At 35.4% G+C, this 17,981-nt stretch overlaps 3 protein-coding genes across 5 annotated transcripts; 2 read left to right on the top strand and 1 right to left on the bottom strand.

The window, feature by feature from the left end:
• Positions 1–914: 914 nt before the first annotated feature.
• LOC133693543 (uncharacterized TPR repeat-containing protein At1g05150-like) lies at positions 915–3,889 on the top strand. The gene has a single exon (XM_062114774.1). The coding sequence runs from the start codon at positions 1,241–1,243 to the stop codon at positions 3,632–3,634; it is 2,394 nt and encodes a 797-aa protein (XP_061970758.1). The 5' UTR covers positions 915–1,240; the 3' UTR covers positions 3,635–3,889.
• A 3,542-nt stretch (positions 3,890–7,431) lies between these two features.
• LOC133695114 (uncharacterized) lies at positions 7,432–10,556 on the bottom strand. The gene is made up of 5 exons (XM_062116932.1): positions 9,996–10,556; positions 9,472–9,897; positions 8,369–8,974; positions 8,041–8,168; positions 7,432–7,813 (listed from the first exon to the last, which is right to left on the bottom strand). The coding sequence occupies exons 1-5, from the start codon at positions 10,452–10,454 to the stop codon at positions 7,810–7,812; spliced, it is 1,623 nt and encodes a 540-aa protein (XP_061972916.1). The 5' UTR covers positions 10,455–10,556; the 3' UTR covers positions 7,432–7,809.
• Positions 10,557–14,318: 3,762 nt separating this feature from the next.
• On the top strand, positions 14,319–17,368 carry LOC133695177 (uncharacterized). Of its 3 annotated transcripts, none has more exons than XM_062117038.1 (4): positions 14,319–14,481; positions 14,845–15,494; positions 16,409–16,501; positions 16,605–17,368. In XM_062117038.1, the coding sequence occupies exons 2-4, from the start codon at positions 15,328–15,330 to the stop codon at positions 17,128–17,130; spliced, it is 786 nt and encodes a 261-aa protein (XP_061973022.1). In that variant the 5' UTR covers positions 14,319–14,481; positions 14,845–15,327; the 3' UTR covers positions 17,131–17,368. The 3 variants fall into 3 exon arrangements, with proteins under 3 accessions (XP_061973022.1, XP_061973023.1, XP_061973021.1); XM_062117039.1 differs by having other exon boundaries at positions 15,028–15,494; XM_062117037.1 differs by having other exon boundaries at positions 15,248–15,494.
• The last annotated feature ends 613 nt before the right edge of the window (positions 17,369–17,981 follow it).

Below are 17,981 nucleotides of genomic sequence, written 5' to 3' on the forward strand. Positions count from 1 at the left end.
ACTTCCGATTTTGGCTCAATGTTCCTTTCATTTTCAGACTGTTATCATTATTGTCTTTTGGGATTTGGATTGTAAATTACATGCTACTGATTTGGAAGCAAGTACAGAAACAAAAGTGCTGAAAATATGGTCAATAAAAAGCCTAGAAAAAATCAACTAGCATAATTTCAGTTTGAACCGGTTTGGAAGGTAAAAAAACCAAACCAAACTGAAATTAATTGGTTTGAATTGGTTTTCGATTTGGTTTTAAAATTAAAAAAAAAATTTAATTTAATTATTTATTTTGATCTACAACCGGATAGGACCGAAAATACTCTGCCCGAGATGCACCCCAACCACTGCAAGTTTTCAGTACTAGAAAAATATCAGGAAATCTTGAACAAGAACAGTCATTTCTGCTTGTAGCCATGCGGGTTTAATTAAAGAAGGGCGAAAATGGTTTGATTCAATGTGTGTTGGAACTATGCTATGACCCCAGACGAAAATCATTATGCACGTGTTGAAATAATGAAAAAACAAAACAGTAACAGCCCAGCCCAGCTAGCCATGGGCTGGGCAGCACCTCGTCCGGGCCAGCGAGAATAATTTACGAGTCAGCAAAATCTATTAAGATCGATTGTTTTTTTTTTTATTAAAATGATTTTTTTATTTAAAAAATCTAATGTTTACTCAGTAAAGTTTGACTAAATCAAATAAATCACTCAAAAAAATCTGATCAGATCATACAACCCCAATCAGGTTCGATCATGATTTTTTGAAGTAGATCAAGCAGATATAACTGCCACTCGTCCCATAGCAAGTAGCAACCTTATCAAAGTAAGATAATAAAAATAAAACACAGCAATCGTGCTCGCTCACACATGCCAGCTGGCAAAAAAGCCTTCCAAAATCAGGCAATTAGCCAACTGCCACCCAAGTAACTAAAGTTCTCATAAATTAATTAAAACAGAGACTGCAAAGGACTTCTGCAGAGCTGGGCATCATAGCCCCCACCACCACCCGTCATCAAGAAAAGCCAGGAAGGAAAAAAAAAGGAAACACAAAACAAAATTCAGATATAGCAGCCCGCCGCCGCTTCACAAACAGCCACTCCTCCTCCTTGCAAAATGCAACAAATCAAACTCTAACCCTAAAATTAGCAACAAAATTATTATCCTCCGACACTAAACCCTAACATTTATCCAATTATACAAGCATTATCAACAGGTCTGTTAGTCTGCTTCTTCTTTGAAACCCTATAATGACGACAAGGGGGACTAGATCAGAGAAAGTAAAGAGGATTTTCCAACAATTTGATGCCAATCGTGATGGAGGTCTCAGCAGAGATGAAATGGCAGCTTTGGTGGTGGCTGTGAACCCTAGAGTTAAGTTTAGTGACGAGCAAATCAATGCGATTCTTGACGAAGTTTTCCGCACTTACGGAGAGTTTATTGATGGCGACAAAGGGTTAACCTATGATGGTTTATTGCGTACCTATGATGATGGAGCTGGTGACGTGGACCGTGATTTTGATGCGCTTGAATTGGAATTGAATGATGATAATAAAGGGAGCACGATCGAGGCGGAGGCGTCGTCGTCGTCAGTTGTGGATGAGAGGGTTATAGAGTCGCAGAAGAAGCAGAGGACTGCTGCGTGGGCGGTTTCGCCTAATCACGGGATTGTTTTTGATGATACGTGGAAAATTGTTGATGATTTGGAGATTTTGATTAAGAGATTGAAAGCGAAGCAAGCTAAAGATGGGAAATTTAAAGCTGATAATTTTGATGCGTTTTCTGATGCTGGGTGGTCAAGGGAATTGGGGCCATCTTCGGAGATCTCGGAAAAGAGGGTGTTTTGGGAAGAGTCTGGGAATGATTACGCGGCTTTCGTGAGAGAATTGGGGGCTTTGAGGAGCAGAGCTGACGGGGCGAGATCGAGAGAAGAGGCATTTGATGGGCATATGGCAATTGGGAGGGTCTTGTACGATCATCAGTTGTTTAAGGAGGCGTTGGTTAGTTTTAAGAGAGCTTGTGAGTTGCAGCCTGTGGATGTTAGGCCACACTTTAGAGCTGGGAATTGTTTATATGTGCTTGGAAGGTATAAAGAGGCTAAAGAGGAGTTTTTGTTGGCGTTGGAGGCAGCAGAGGCAGGTGGGAATCAATGGGGTTATTTGCTTCCCCAGATTTATGTGAATCTCGGGATTGCGCTGGAAGGTGAAGGTATGGTTTTAAGTGCTTGTGAGTATTATAGAGAAGCTGCTATTCTCTGCCCAACCCATTTTAGAGCTTTGAAACTTTTAGGTAGTGCTCTGTTTGGGGTAGGGGAATATAAGGCTGCTGTTAAGGCCTTAGAAGAGGCTATCTTTATGAAACCAGATTATGCTGATGCTCATTGTGATTTAGCTTCTGCTTTACATGCCATGGGTGAGGATGAGAAGGCAATAGAGGTGTTTCAAAAGGCAATTGATTTGAAACCTGGCCATGTGGATGCTTTGTATAATTTAGGTGGGCTGTACATGGATCTGGGTAGGTTTCAAAGAGCTTCCGAGATGTATACTAGGGTTTTAGCTGTCTGGCCAAACCACTGGCGGGCACAACTTAATAAGGCTGTCTCGTTGTTGGGGGCTGGGGAGACTGAGGAAGCTAAGAAAGCTTTGAAGGAAGCATTGAAATTGACAAATAGGGTTGAATTGCATGATGCAATATCTCATTTGAAGCAGATACAGAAGAAGAAAGTGAAGGGTAATGAAGGTGCCAATGGGGAGGGAGTGTTTGTCATTGTGGAACCTTCAAAATTTAAGACGGTGAATGGCAAAACGACATTGAGGCAGGACTTAGCTATTGCTCTTCAAATCAGGGTGTTTCAGAGGATTACCAGGTTAAGTCGATGTGATGTGGAACTTTTGAAGAAGGAAATGAGTGAAAATGATGTACCAATGTCTTATTCTGGTGGTGGTGTTCCTGAGAAATCAATACGCAAACCTAACTTAGAGGAAATTCTGCGGAGGTTGCTTAATTTCCTGAAGCCTGAAACCTTCCAGGGGGCTGTCAAGGTAATAAACGAGAGGATCCTCTCAGTTTTGGACGATACAGGCTCAGGCAGGGTGGATTTAGGTATGATCTATGCCTTTCTTGCTCCCATTTGCAGTGGCACTCCTGATAAGCGAAAAAGGGTTGCTTTTGATGCACTTTTATGGCGTCCTGTGAATGAAGGTGGTTCACAGATTAAAAGGGTTGATGCTGTTCGTTACATCAATTTACTGAGGGCTATTTATATTCCTTCTCATGGAGTTAGTGAAATGCTAGAGCTTCATGGAGAAGAAGATTCTTCAATGGTGTCTTTCAAGGAGTTTCTTGTGATGTTCGATGATCCTGATTGGGGCTTTGGTATTATGTCAACTCTGGTGAAGCTCGAATCTGGGGACAGGAACCGCCATGGAAATTGTGTTTGCTCAGTTTGCCGCTACCCAATTATTGGGTCCCGCTTCAAGGAGATAAAATCTCATTTTAGTCTATGTAGCCAGTGTTACAGCGAGGGGAAGGTGTCTCCTGCATTTAAGCAGGATGATTACAAATTCAAAGAGTATGGAAGTGAGGCTGAAGCGATGAAAGATAAGTGCACGTGTCTCCCTTTGCAATCTCGTAATGATCGGTAACTCTTCCATTCCAAGTTCTTTTGTGGATATCCCGTCGTGCTATTCTAATTGTTCAGTGTGAATTATTTATCTCATCAATGTGTTCTGTGGGCATCATCTTGTATAATAAATGGTCTCAACCAGCACCTGTATCTTTGATCCCCGTTTCCCAGTAGGTGTGCTAGAATTTCTCCTTTTTTTGTTCCACTATTCAAATGTTTGAAATGATGTATATTATCCTTTCTAATTTCTGATACATTTATTAGTTCTTTTAAAGCCGACTCTTCCTTTATGTGGTGTGTGAGTGAGTGCTGTGGGTGTCTTTATGGATCCTTTGTGGTTTTCTTCTGTAGCCGATCCTGTCGGATTTTGAGTTTTAACGTTGCTTCCTTGAGTTTGGATTTCAACAAATTCATTAAATGTAGAAATGAGTTTCTTGTTCTTGCATATTCGTGACAGGCGTTTATGAGGCTGCTTCATTCTTTTTTGTTTGTTAGCTGACTTGTTGGTTGTTTATCTGAAAAATTAAGTACTAAATTCCATAGTTATCAAACCCGGTCTGGAGGTTGACCCGGCTAAGGGATCGGATCCTGGGTTTTATGGGTCAACCCGGGTTAATCCGAAAAAATTTAAAAAATTAAAAAAAATCAATGTCAATATATGATATACATGTTGTAAATAATGAAGTTTAAAAGAATATTTTAAAAAGTTTTGTATAGCACATTGAAAAGATAATATGTTATATTTTTAAGTTGAAGTATTTAAACTAAAAAAGTGTTATATCTCCTATTAAAAAAATATAATTTTTTTTCTTATGAACATAGAGTATATTTATACAAGGATTTCACATCACACATTGAAAAGATATTATGTTATATTTTTAAATTGAAGTATTTAAACTAAAAAAATTTTATTTTTTATTTAAAAAACATAATTTTTTTATATTGAAAGTGTGAAAAAACCCTTCTGTTTTAGTTTATTTTTTATTATTATAAACTGTAAAATAAGCTTTATGCATTTATAATTTTTTTTAATAAAAAAAACTAAAATAATTATTTAATGGATTGAAATAAAAACCCTTCACGTCACCCCAATCTTCACCCACCTCCCTAGCTTAGTCAATTACTGCTCTTCAATTCCCCCCCCACCCCTCTCTCTCTCTCTCTCTCTCAGAGATCCCATTTTCACTGGCGATCGCCATGTCCTCACTCCTCAGCAACCACTGCTCCATCACATCCTCTTCTTGCTTTCATTTTCTTCCTTCTCCTATCTTCTACTCTTCCCCTGAATCAGCAGTAACTTGCAGAGCTCGTTATTTAAGTTTATGTGTTTTATTTCCGAGTTTAACTCAGATCTGATAGTTTTTGCGGGATTTAAATGTTATGTTGATTGTGTTCATGGATTGAGTTTTGATTTTACAAATGGCAGTTTATGCATTACAAATGCCGGGTCCTGGTTCGACCCGCCGGGTCGACCGGGTTTTGCCGGTTTTTTGCATTTATCGGTCTTTCTCCTAACCCGAACCGGTCTAGCTACCGGGTCGACCAGTTTCTGGGTTGACCCGCCGGGCTGGGCCGAGTTTAATAACTGTGCTAAATTCTGTACTAGACAAAAGATTAACCGAAGAAGTAATGATTTTCTTCGAGTCTAATGAGCGATCTGTCAATACTCAAAAAGGAAAAAATGCATCAAAAGGCAAGAGCTTCGAGCAATGGTGCCTGTTTGGTATCATGGTTGAATTGGCAAAATGTAAGCTGAGTAAAAAAAAAAAAAAAGGTGTCTGATAACTTTTTTAAAACCATGGTTTTAAAAACTTAAAATCTTGGTTTTTATCGAGCTGTAATTTGATGCAACATTTTGATCTTGTTTGTTTAAGCTGACCTGTTATGTTTTTTTTTTTAATTTTTTTATTTCAAATTAAATTATATATTAATATTAAAAATAAATTTAAAATAATAATAAATTATTATTTTATTACATTTCCAAATACAAAACATTTGTACACCAAACACTTCACCGTCTACAATTCTTGCCCGTATGAAAGACATGTCTTGCAAAGACAAAAGATTGTTAAACAGTTTCCACTAACTAACCGTGGTTTCTTAGCCACGGGGCCCATTTCACAGCTAATTCCAAATTTTTCAAGTTGATGGGGGAAGAGCTAATATGATTATATTTATTAAGTTGTTCCAGCAAATGATGATAAATCAGCAATTTCCTTCCATTTTTTATTGCATGTTTGGTAATATAGTGTTTTATAAAATTATTTTAAATTAAAATAATGATTTTTTAGAATTTTTTAATATTAATATATTCAAAATATTTAAGAAATATTAATTTACTATGAAATAGATGAAAAATAAAAGTTTTCACAAGGTCAAAGAGGAAGACTTGGGTTCTTTGAGTAGGGTCATTGGAGTCTATGCATGCAATTATGGATACAGCTAGACACACATCAAGATAATTTTTTCACAATGCCAACAACGTGGTCATCATCATTAACACCCCTCCTCCCATCTTTACCACCATATGTATCAGTTTCTTAAAATTTGTTAGCAAATTAATCTACCTTTTGGGTGATTTTGAGCTATCTTGTGCAACCGCGTACAGAGACAGATTTAATTTTTTTTTTAAAAAAAAGTTAAAAGCAAGTGATTCGCATTGTTTAACTATAAATTTTATGAGAAAATACATCCAAATATAGTTGGCCTTGGATGGAATGAAGTTTATACAAGGTGTCGAATCACTATTTTATTCATATATTTTTAGCATTGCGGGTTAATCATGTTTTTAAAAATTAAAAAAATAGTTTAAAATTAATTATTTCTTAATATTTCTATTTCGTTTACTAATGTTAAAAAATATTCTTTTTTAAAAAAAAAATTATTTTCTTTATCGTACTCTCATACATCAAGATTCTACATGGCTTTCCACGTTTCCTGTATTCTTGATTTTGGACACACCGAACTATGAGTTTGTTATATCATCCATTAGGAGTGGACGGAGGATGAGTTCTATTTGGGTGTTTCAAGACACCTTAATCTCCAAATCCGCTCAAATTAGGGTACCATATGCATATTAGATGCGACTAGAGGTGCCATAAAAAACAAATAAGGCCATCAATAAAGCTGAAATACAGGTTAGAAAGGTAAATTTATGAAGCACACGACGACCTTAAATGGAAGGTCGGTTGCGCATATTTCATGCATTATAGTGATGGTTTTGATGACATTGATGCCCATGGTAGCAACAGAATCATCATCAGCATGGCCTCCTGCTCAAGTATCATCGTCAGCCTCCCTTTTCTCCCATCCATTCGACGATCATCAGGAGGAAGGAGTTGAACAACACACCGAGATCCATCCACCAGATGTGGTAGAAGACTACAGCATCTGGGATCCTGCACCTAGATCTGGTGGCGGCGATTATGCTCCCATTCCCCACGCAGAGTAGCCATGCTGTGCTTCTTGTTTAAATTCTCTTTCAGAAAGCTAAAGTATTCTGGCTTTGCTTCTTTTGATGATCATGCTATAATTTTATAATAAATATACTTCAAATAATTTAAATAAGTGGAGCAAATGGATGAATGGCTACAGTATCTGTTTAGCTTAGATACAGCCATCCCGTCTGGTTTTTCTGGCTCTACACTGGCTCTTGCCTCTACATTTCTCTTTTCAACTCACTTTCAGGTCTGGCAGTTGTACGTTCCATTCAAGATAAATCATCCATGGATTTCACATTGCTACTCTGCTGAGATGCCTTTCAAGGCAGATTACCATACAATACAGACATCTTTGTTCTAAACCCACCTAGCACAATTAAATTATGGCATGATATATGATATTAATGACAGAGAGAAAACATGTGATAATTTATACATGTTTTCCAACAAAACGGTAGCCATGGCTTTGTAAGTCATCGTAAGTCCATCTAAAAGTGTCTTCCAAAAACCTAGACAATTTTACCCAAGGTATGACATTGAAAATAAACTTCATAACAAAAACAAATCAAAAAAATGTTCCATGGGGAACTGAGGATGAAGTACACAGAACCTTTTCTTGTTAAAAATGTTCCCCTTAGAAAACCAAGTATACAGCACCTTCTCAAGTTACAAATGTTCCCCCTTGATGGTTTTCAAACAATGCCGATATCCTCCTACAAGATCCTGTTGTCTTAAGCAATGATCTAATGGCAAGTTACCTGTTGGGTCAGAGGGAACAAAAACCACACTAGCATCAAGTAACTCAACATTTCCATATCAGAGAAATGAAAAGATTAGGACTGATATGCAATCTCACATCAGAGTTTAGCCTGTACTTCATATAGCATCACACATAAATATGATTACTGTAGCCATTATCATCATATATGTGAGTACTGGAAGCATTTCAATTGATAGAAGCAAAATCAATAATCAGTATACTTACACAAGATGAATGGAAGATGGGCCTGCTACAGCAGCAGCTTTCTGAGCACGCTGTGCTTCACACCGGTAGAGCCCCTTTATCTCCTTTTTCACGCGTCGAGCTTCACGCTTTTCCTCCTTTACAGCAGCCTGCTTGCACAATCTCAATGTCACAATCAAAGTTCAAAACATAGGCAGTTGCACATGAACCAAAGTATAATTTTTAAAAGTGCCAAACATGTTTTTTGGATAAGCAAATTGTTTCTTCAGGTGTTATCCTGTGGGTCTATGCATTGCATGTCAAAGAAAGAGACACAAAGGAAATGCTGAAAGGAACAACAAATATAAACCTTTCGTTCTTTCTTCTCGTCCTTTGTCTCCTGACCCTGTTGCTTCCTCTTTTGCTGCTCCACTTGTAAGCTAGGCGCACCCTTGACCCTTTCTGCAGCAGGTTTTCTGCGAGGCAAAAAGTCTACAGGAAGCTTTTCTTTTCCTCCAAGGGCAATAACATGACTGGAAGCGTTTAAAGCCCCAATAACAGCTTTGGACAACATCTTCTTTCTAGCAGTTTCTGGAGCTCCAATTTTAACAGGGTGGTTATCAAGATTTGAATATGTTGAGACAATAGTCTCACAATCCCACTTTTCTGACTCATCACTACTTTCCTCTTCAATAATAACCTCTTTATCTTCATCCTCATTTTCATACTTCTTCCCATATTCTCTACAGCGGCGAATGACAGCAGCTGCTGACTCTAATAGTTCTTTGTCTTTTGGTCTATCATTTCCATGCAATAAATCTGCAGGAACCTCATATTTTTCATCAAGTTCCAGGTCATCGACTGCATGATCATTAAGGGCATGTTCAAGCTTGCCAGCTAGAAATTCATCTTCTTCACCTATGTAACCATCATATTCATCACCTTCACCATCAGTGCCATATTCTTGACTTTCAAGCTGAAATGTGCAAAATAGACATTTCTTATGAGACAAAGGAATCTTATAAATGTGATGAATTATTCAGTACTCTAGGTGCATGCACGCCATCCGGACATACTTGCAATTTAGCAATGGACCACAAATAAATGTGCAAGAAGCTTCACCTACACCAGGGGTGCCTAAATACTTGCTCAAGGCATAGATAACTGACTAGATGAAATGGTCACAAAAATTTAACTAAAATAGCACCATGTCTAGATTCAATGCCTTCAATCAAATCTATGTGATTAATATGGTCATGCCAATCTCAAAAGAATGATATCCCAAATGATATTTAAAAAATAACAGGTTAAACAATTACGATTTGATGTCTCTCTGGCATTGCACACATATAGCATAAAACAGAATATAATTTTATGAACTATGTGCTTGAAAATTAGATTTAAAAAAGATCGAGTCAAGATAAAAATGAAAAACATAATTAGAAATAAACTACTCGGCAAGAAGAGTCTCACCAAATCAAATTGTTCATCCAAAGGACGACGAACTCGCTGCTTTTCATTTCCGAAATCACCTCTTACCTCCACTGAAGCATTGATTGCTTTCTCTACCCCGCTGCGATCCACTACATTTTCTCGACCATAGTTAACATATTCATTGATCCCTTCATTAATCACCTTCGATCCCTCAACCAAATCACCAGCATCCAAATCATCCTCTCCCTCAGGAAGATTCGCACGAACAACAAAATCCTCCTCCAAGTCCTCAACATCGGAACCAAACCGCGACAAATCACTGTCATCCAGCAATGCCGCTACTTCAGGATCAACAGCTTTCTGAACCCTAACGCCAACACTCTTCGAAGCTACATGGTAAATCGACTTATCATCCCTATCCTCACTTTTCAATTCCGACACTTTTAGTCTCGATGCATCATAAGCCTAACACAAACCACAAAAATCACAAGCATTATCATTTTCACCACAGTAACACGGAACAGTAAAATTAACAAGTTAATAAAAACAAAACCTTGACTAACCTTAACATCATGAGGAAGCTGATCAAGCTTGGCTTTAGGATTTTGAAAAAAACCCGAGCCATTAACGGTACTTTTAATCTCTCTCAAGTGAAGTAAATAATTATAACCATCATCGGGAAACCCTAATTCCAAAATCTCTCTCCTAACATCTTCTGGGAAAGGCTCCGAGGATGACTCACCAAAAAAAACCCCTCCAAAGTTCGCGGAATTACCAAAGCTACCATTGCCTCCATCCTCCATATCATCCGGCGCGTCGGCGAAAATTGAATTAGGATCGTCATCGAAGTGGCTGTTGCTGGAGATTTTGTTGCCGGGCAAGAGGCTTTCTACTGTGTAGGGATTGTTATCGACTCGCACGAAAACTCGGTCAGTGCCGTCGAAATTGGGATCGGAGGAATCGCGTGCGAATAATTGGAAAGTTGCGGCTTTTTTCTTGTCGATGAATTTCTTCTTCCCCATTTTTTTTGGAAGAGTTTGATTGAAGAGCCAAGGCTAAACTGATTTGTGCAAAGCCCTGAAGTATCGTGTGAAGTGCATTAAACCCTAGATGATGCTGGGGTTTATCCTCTGTAGTCGGGTGTATCAACTTTCAATTGGACTGTGATATTTGTCTCGGGAAACGACGTAGTTTCTCCGAAAACGGTGGGCAGAATTCTTTGTGAAAAATATTGCTATATGATGTCGTTTGATTGAGGAGCGAGGTGAGGCATGGATAACCTAATCCCAGAATCGACTTCAGGCGAAACTCGGTTACATATCAGCTCGATTAATTTAGGTTAATTTAATTTAAAAAAAAAATCAATATAATATTGTTTTAAAAAAATCAATCAATTTTAATAGGATGAAAAACCATCTCAAATTTTTAATTGAATTACATGTTTTTTTTATATATAAAACTTATTTTCATCTTATTTTTAATCAATACTTCAAGTTTAAATAAGTTGTAACAACCCTAATTTTCTATATTTTTTTATAATATATTAGAAATTTTTAATGTAAATTTTTTATCATAGTAATACTTATTAGAATACACACAAACCTTATCCACTTTAACACTTATCAATTATGTTTTACAATGCCAGGTATACTTTTCATTTCATGATATTAAGTGTGTGTTTGGTATTGCGGTAATGGTTGTGGTTGTGGTTTGAAAAAAATAGTTTTATAAAAAATACTTTTAATTGAGGTTGGTTTGAAAAAATAGGTGTTTGGTTAAAACTGTGGTTGAAATTGAGGTTGAAAAAAAGTAATTTAATGTGTTTGGGTAAGAATGCTTTAGAAATTGAGGTTATAAAATATTTTTTTTTTAAAAAAAAATATATATATATATATATATATATATATTAATATTGATGATTTTAAATTTAAATATTATGGATTTAACTATTGCAATTACATCATGGAATAAAACATACTTTATATAAAATATTTTTTATTATTCTATGAAACCATCTAGAATTCCATTATGTACGAAATATATCCGATAAAAACTACAGTTTCTATAATTTTTTTAGCATGTAATAAAATTAGATAAAATATTATCATGTATAAAATTCACTCTAAACTATTTTTTTAAATGTTAAAAAAATTAGAACACTAAAAAAAAAAAAAAGACACTCACGCAGTGCAAGAGAATTTCATTACATACGAAATATATCCGATAAAAATTACAGTTTCTATAATTTTTTTAGCATGTAATAAAATTAGATAAAATATTATCATGTATAAAATTCACTCTAAACTATTTTTTTAAATGTTAAAAAAATTAGAACACTATAAAAAAAAAAAAAAACAACTCACGCAGTGCAAGTGAACAGTGCAAGAGAATTGCACCGTTCATTATTTTTAAGTGAACAGTGCAATTTCCCTGCACTGTTCACATGACACAGTGCATCACTATGCACTGTTCATGTTAATTGCACTGTTCATTGAACAATGCAATTAACGTGAATAGTATATAAAAAGCAATGAATTCTTGCTTTTTAATTACTGCGTTTTCAACGCAGAAAAGATGTGGGACCCAATAAACAGTATTTTCATTTTTTCTTTAACCAAACGACTGACAGCTGCGTTTTAATTAAAACGCAGCCATAGCCGCGTAGACAAACGGAGCCTAAATAATACTTTAAAAAGCCTATTTACTTATTAATATATTATATTATTATAATTATATTATATTATATAACTGTTTTTTTTTTGTTTTTTTTTTGTTTGATTTAGTTTATTAATGTTAAATTTTTTTTATTTAGTTATCATATTTTCATAATATGGATCTCGAGTTTGATGGGTTAACCTAATTTGACGAGTTAATCCGGATTTTTTTAATTATTTTTTTTATTTAATTTAGTTTGTTATAATTAATTTTCTTTCTATTTAATTATCAGACTTTCATGACACGTATCCTGAACTTGATGAGTTAACTTAGTTTGATGGGTTAACCCAGTTTGATGGGTAAACCTTTCATTTTTTTTTATTTAGTTATCAAACTTTTATGACGCGAATCCTAAATTTTATGGGATAACCTGGTTTAAAGGGTTAACCCAATTAATTTATTTATTTTTCTTTTTCTTCATTAATTTTTTTCCTGCTGTTGATTTTTTTTCTTTATTTTTTTAATTAATCTATTTAATTATAATACTTTTATGACACGACATTATAGCCAGACCCAAATCCAATATTCTTGGGTCCGGTGTTGCAGTCAGACTCACTTAAACTTGGGCCATGCAAGTTTAATGTTATTATTAATATTATAAATATTACTCTTAATCGGCTGTTGCAGCCAAACCCAAGATTCTTGGATATAACTTTGCAAAAAAACCCAAGATTTTTAAATCTTTATATATATATATATATTTTTTATGTCAAAAAAAAATAACCAATGACATCACACGGGTCATGTAAATAGTTCCATTCTAATACATGTACCCAACTTGTTGAATCCATACATAATTAATTATTTTGTGGAAAATATTGGAATAAAACCAAATTGACTTTAGAAATTAGAAACGTGTTGTTCAGGAAAAACATTTTATGGCTAGAGTGTTTGTTTTTGATCTTCACCGTTCAAACTTCAAAGAATATCTGGAGGAACAACTTATCAAAATTACATCTCCATCCAACGGTTGACAGAGAAGAAGACGTTCGGCGACCACGATTGTACATAAATGTGTTTTATCCATAAATGCTCCAAATGCCATATCTGTTACACAGAGCTGGCATTGCATTGCATATCCCTCTAGCCGGAATGTAGCATACACAACAAAAAGTAACATATCCAAAGGGCAGCCCAATCCAACAGTGTATAATGGAGATGTAACTGTCAAAGTGTCTATTCTCAATGTGTTTTCTTTCGAATACCAACTCAATCAAGCTCTTAATTATGGTTGATTTCCTTAAAATTTTGGGAGAAGATGAAGGCTTTACCAGCTATTTTCGTGGCTTCTAGGTTCCAGTGTAACAATCTTTAAAAAATTGGATTTTTTTTTTCTCTAATAACCAATTTACCCCTCGTAATTATATATACTCTTTTTTATCCTATCCGAGTTTATTGACATTTTTATAAGGTTTTACTGTATTCTAATTGACCTGAAAATTTAATCCAATATATATATAAATATATATATATATATATATATATATTTTTTTTTGATTAAAAGAATAAAGATAAAAATATAAAATAAATATATTTTCAAGTAAATTTTTATATTTTATATTTTTAAAACACGAAGTACATGGAAATATATCTCATTTATCTTTATTATATTATTTTTTTATTATAATACAGTAATTATCCGATATTGAACTGCTATAAAAATGAAGAAAAAGTTCATAAATTACTATATAGCTTGTATTATATAAAAACAATATATTAAAATACATGAAAATTGAAAAAAAGGCACGTATATGCAATTTTTTTACACGTAATCGTTATTCTGAAGAAAAAAAAGTCACCATTAAACTTTGATAAAAGATTTGCTATAGAGTGAGTTTGACCATGATAGTTTTCATAATTGTAATTTAAAACAAAAAAATATTTTTAATTATAATTTTTTTAAAAATTCTCATAATTAAAATTATTATAAGATAAATTATATATATAAAATAATATTTTTAAATATTTTATATAAATAAAAAAATATATTATTTAATTTCTATAAAATAAAAATTTAAAATTTAGTTATATACAAGTTTTTTTGAAATCACATGTTAGTTGAGTATAAAAAATATGTAACTAATCAAACAATGTTTTCTACATCGATGAGAAAAAAAAATAAAAATTACCATGACATATCAGTTGAACGCAGACGCCGACTGAAGTTGACGTGTCCATTTCCATTCATGGTTAAAGTTTCAAACACGCCGTAACCGGCCCTACAAGATTCTTTCCCCTCCTCCAGCAACTATTTACAAAATTCGTTTCATTACATTAGCAAACGATATTTTGTGAGTGCCAAACATCCATCTCCTCTGCTTCAACCTCCACAAGGTTGGTATATGCTTTTCTCAAATTTTTTTCCCAATTTGATATACAAAATCAAGATCCGGTTCGATTGCATTTTTTTATTAGCTATTTTTTAACGGATTTTAGGGTTTTATCTTTGTTTTTAATGATCAAGTTATGGATTCAGAGAACCAGGGTTGGATTTCTTGAATTCCTTGCTCATTTATGTTTATTTTTTCGTCAAAAACGCATTAATTGCTCAGATTCAAATCTCGAAGTCTGTTTCTGCCTGTTGCTTCATCATGAGAAAATCTTTGATTTAGCTACAGATAATCTATTTTACGTTCTTAGATTGTTTCTCTCGTTCTCTTCTATTTATTCATTTTTTTTTTGTTTTCGTCATACTAGATTAATTGCTGCAGAAAGGGTTTGTGAGAAAAAAAAAACCTGGTTTGAATATTTACGAAATAGGAGGTAAATTATACATGTGGGTGATTTGTTGCATGGTTGGGGTTTTGTGTGTCAAGTTAATGCAATGCTCATAGTGTTCACAAATTGAAAGTGTGAACTGACCGAACAATTCTTTCCCAGAAGAGGTACATAAATCTTCGTCCAGAGTATGTTTCGGTTGAAGAAATGTTTCTTTAAGTTTACATGGTATGCTTTGGATGTATTGAATTTTTAGTTTGGGTGGTGGTTGTTGGACGAGGATTTTGTTGTAGTGTTGGGAAATTGGTGTCTGTTTGAAGGTTAAAATAGGAGCATGAGGTGAATGAATGCAGATAATTTTGGGTGTGATCAATGTTCACAGGGAAGCTGCAGTAGCTGTGGAATTTTGGTGGTGGGCTTGTGAAACTGTGGTGGTTGACGTGATTGGTAAAAGGTTGAGAAATGAGTTCACGTAGCAGGAGCAGTAGCAGAAGTCAGGGTATGGGTCGGAGCCGTAGCAGGAGTAGGAGTCCCCGAGATCGCAGATTTCGATCTCAGCGTAATTCCTATCGTGATGGTCCTTATAGGAGGGAGACACACCGTGAACGTGACCGTGATCGTGGTTTCAGGTTATTGGTTTTTCATAACTTCTTTCTTTTCTCTTCCTTTAGATAGTTTGCAGTTTACATGCATTGGGAGGATGGTTTTGAACTTATTGCATCTAAGCAGCAGATTTAGTAGTGTGTGTCTAAATGCTAAAGGAGCACCTTGTGACACTTTGTCCTGTAAGCTTTTTGAAGGCTTTCATTGTGCTCTATGGTCAAGTGCTGGAAACTCCTTTCTTTTTCCGCCCTTGTTGGCTGTGGTTGTTAATGCAATATACCTTTTAATGCCAATGAAGCATCTAGTTTCTTAAGGTTCTGAAAGTTGTTCATATACTCCTTCATGACATCCTCACATTACTGCTGTTTAAGATTTTTACTGTCTTATCAAGGGAGTTTTTGGCTTAATTTTTTTTTAATGTTATTTCTACCTTCTATCTTTCATGCAATTGGTAAACAAAACAATCAAGTTTACTTCTGCTCAATGTTGGTGTCAATTTTTGGTTCTTAAGGATCTTCTATCATTTTGAAAAAAAAAATCAGAGTCAAGAAGGAACTGACGGTTACAATCAGTTTCCTGTTTTATCATTTTTGGATAAAGTTTTTACACCATTTCAACTGCGACAAAAATTTTCCTTTTGCATTCTTTCTTCTATTGCAGTTGGATACTGCATTCTGTTTTAAGAGTTCAGTTTCATTGGTATTTGGTTTGAACACTAAAAAAAAACAGATAAAAACACCCATCACCGAGTCTAATTCCTGGTGGGCATTTTCTGCAACGGTATAAAATGTAAGAACCATTGTTTGTTTAAATTAAATCTTGTGAAACAATAACTATAATGGATGTGAATGAAAGTGATGGGTGTTTTTTGAGGTTAGTTAGATGCATGCGCTTTAGGTTTAGGTAATTTTATATTCTAATTTTTGTTGGTTGTCTTCAGCCAAACCAATTTGTGCCATAATTGCAAGCGGGCTGGTCATTTTGCAAGAGAATGCCCCAATGCTGCTGTTTGTAACAACTGTGGTCTTCCTGGGTAATAATTCTTCCTGCCTTCAATTTTCTGCGCTTTCTGATCCCGTGTTCTTATACATTGGATAAGCATTTCAGCTCTGCATCTTTAATTTTTTTTTTTTCAGGCATGTTGCTTCTGAGTGCACCACACAACTGCAGTGCTGGAACTGTCGGGAACCTGGGCATGTAGCAAGCAACTGTCCGAATGAGGGCACCTGCCACGCATGTGGCAGGTCTGGACATCGTGCCAAAGATTGCCCAAATCCTGAGCCTTCACCTGGAGATGTGAGGTTGTGCAACAATTGCTACAAGCCAGGGCATTTTGCTGCTGACTGCACAAATGATAAAGCATGTAAGAACTGCAGGAAAACTGGCCACATGGCACGTGACTGTCAGAATGAGCCTGTCTGCAACTTGTGCAACATTTCTGGGCATGTGGCAAGGCAATGCACAAGGGGAAATAGTTTTCCAGACAGAGGAGGCTGGGGTCGTAATAGCAGTTATCGGGATGTGATTTGCCGTACATGCAATCAGGTGGGGCACATGAGCAGGGATTGTATAGGTCCCATGATTATCTGCCACAATTGCGGGGGGAGGGGCCACAGGGCAATCGAGTGCCCATCAGGGAGAATAGCCTTCCGAAGGTACTGATACTTCATAAATCGATCCGCGTTTGATTTTGAGAGGCAAGGAGCTAAAACATTTGACAGTGATGAGTTGTATGGTTTCTCACATGCAATCTACATAATTTGAACAACAGGAGGATGGTTTCACTTTGTAGCAAATTTTATGAGAGGATTGTTTCTATTCTATTTGAATCGTCCTTTTAACAGTCTGAAAACAGCAGAATTGTTATGTTATATGCCACAATGCATTCCTTATTTTTTCTGCTCTTGCTTTGATCTGGAGGATAAAAGTCTATGGTAACAAAAATGGCATGTTAATGCAGGCTCTCCATCTAAAAAAACATTATCTTGTAGTGTAAATCAATTTAAAAGGCAGATTATAACTTCAAAACAAATACTCATAAATCTGACTCGGAATTTGCTTTGTGTTTATTTTACCCGTATCCTGTAGGAACCAGAGTGTTTATTTTCTTTCAGAAAAGTAGGTGTTAAACCGCATCAATGCATGGGCCTTTTCTGTTCTAGCTTTCAATAGCAACGGAGAAGGTACTTTTATGTCTCTACTTATTATTGCCTTGTTTTTTCAGTCATCGTCGTCATCATTAATTTGAACAGTAGCTTAATCTGTTTTCAGTATTTTAGCATGCATGATCAATTTAAAAATCTTCTTCGCCAGTATATGAAATTTAACAACCCAATATGAAATAAATTAACTAGTGGGTGCTTGCAAGAAAACTTGAGCCTGAATCCTAACATTCAATTCATTAAAAAAATATTTTCCACCTAGAATAGAAGCATATGATGGTACCAACACACTGAAATCAATCAATTTGTATACCTTCGCAAGGAACCTTATACACAAGTAAATTCAAGCTA

Source organism: Populus nigra, chromosome 5 (genome assembly GCF_951802175.1).
Source record: "Populus nigra chromosome 5, ddPopNigr1.1, whole genome shotgun sequence".
Classification (NCBI taxonomy): Eukaryota; Viridiplantae; Streptophyta; class Magnoliopsida; order Malpighiales; family Salicaceae; genus Populus; species Populus nigra.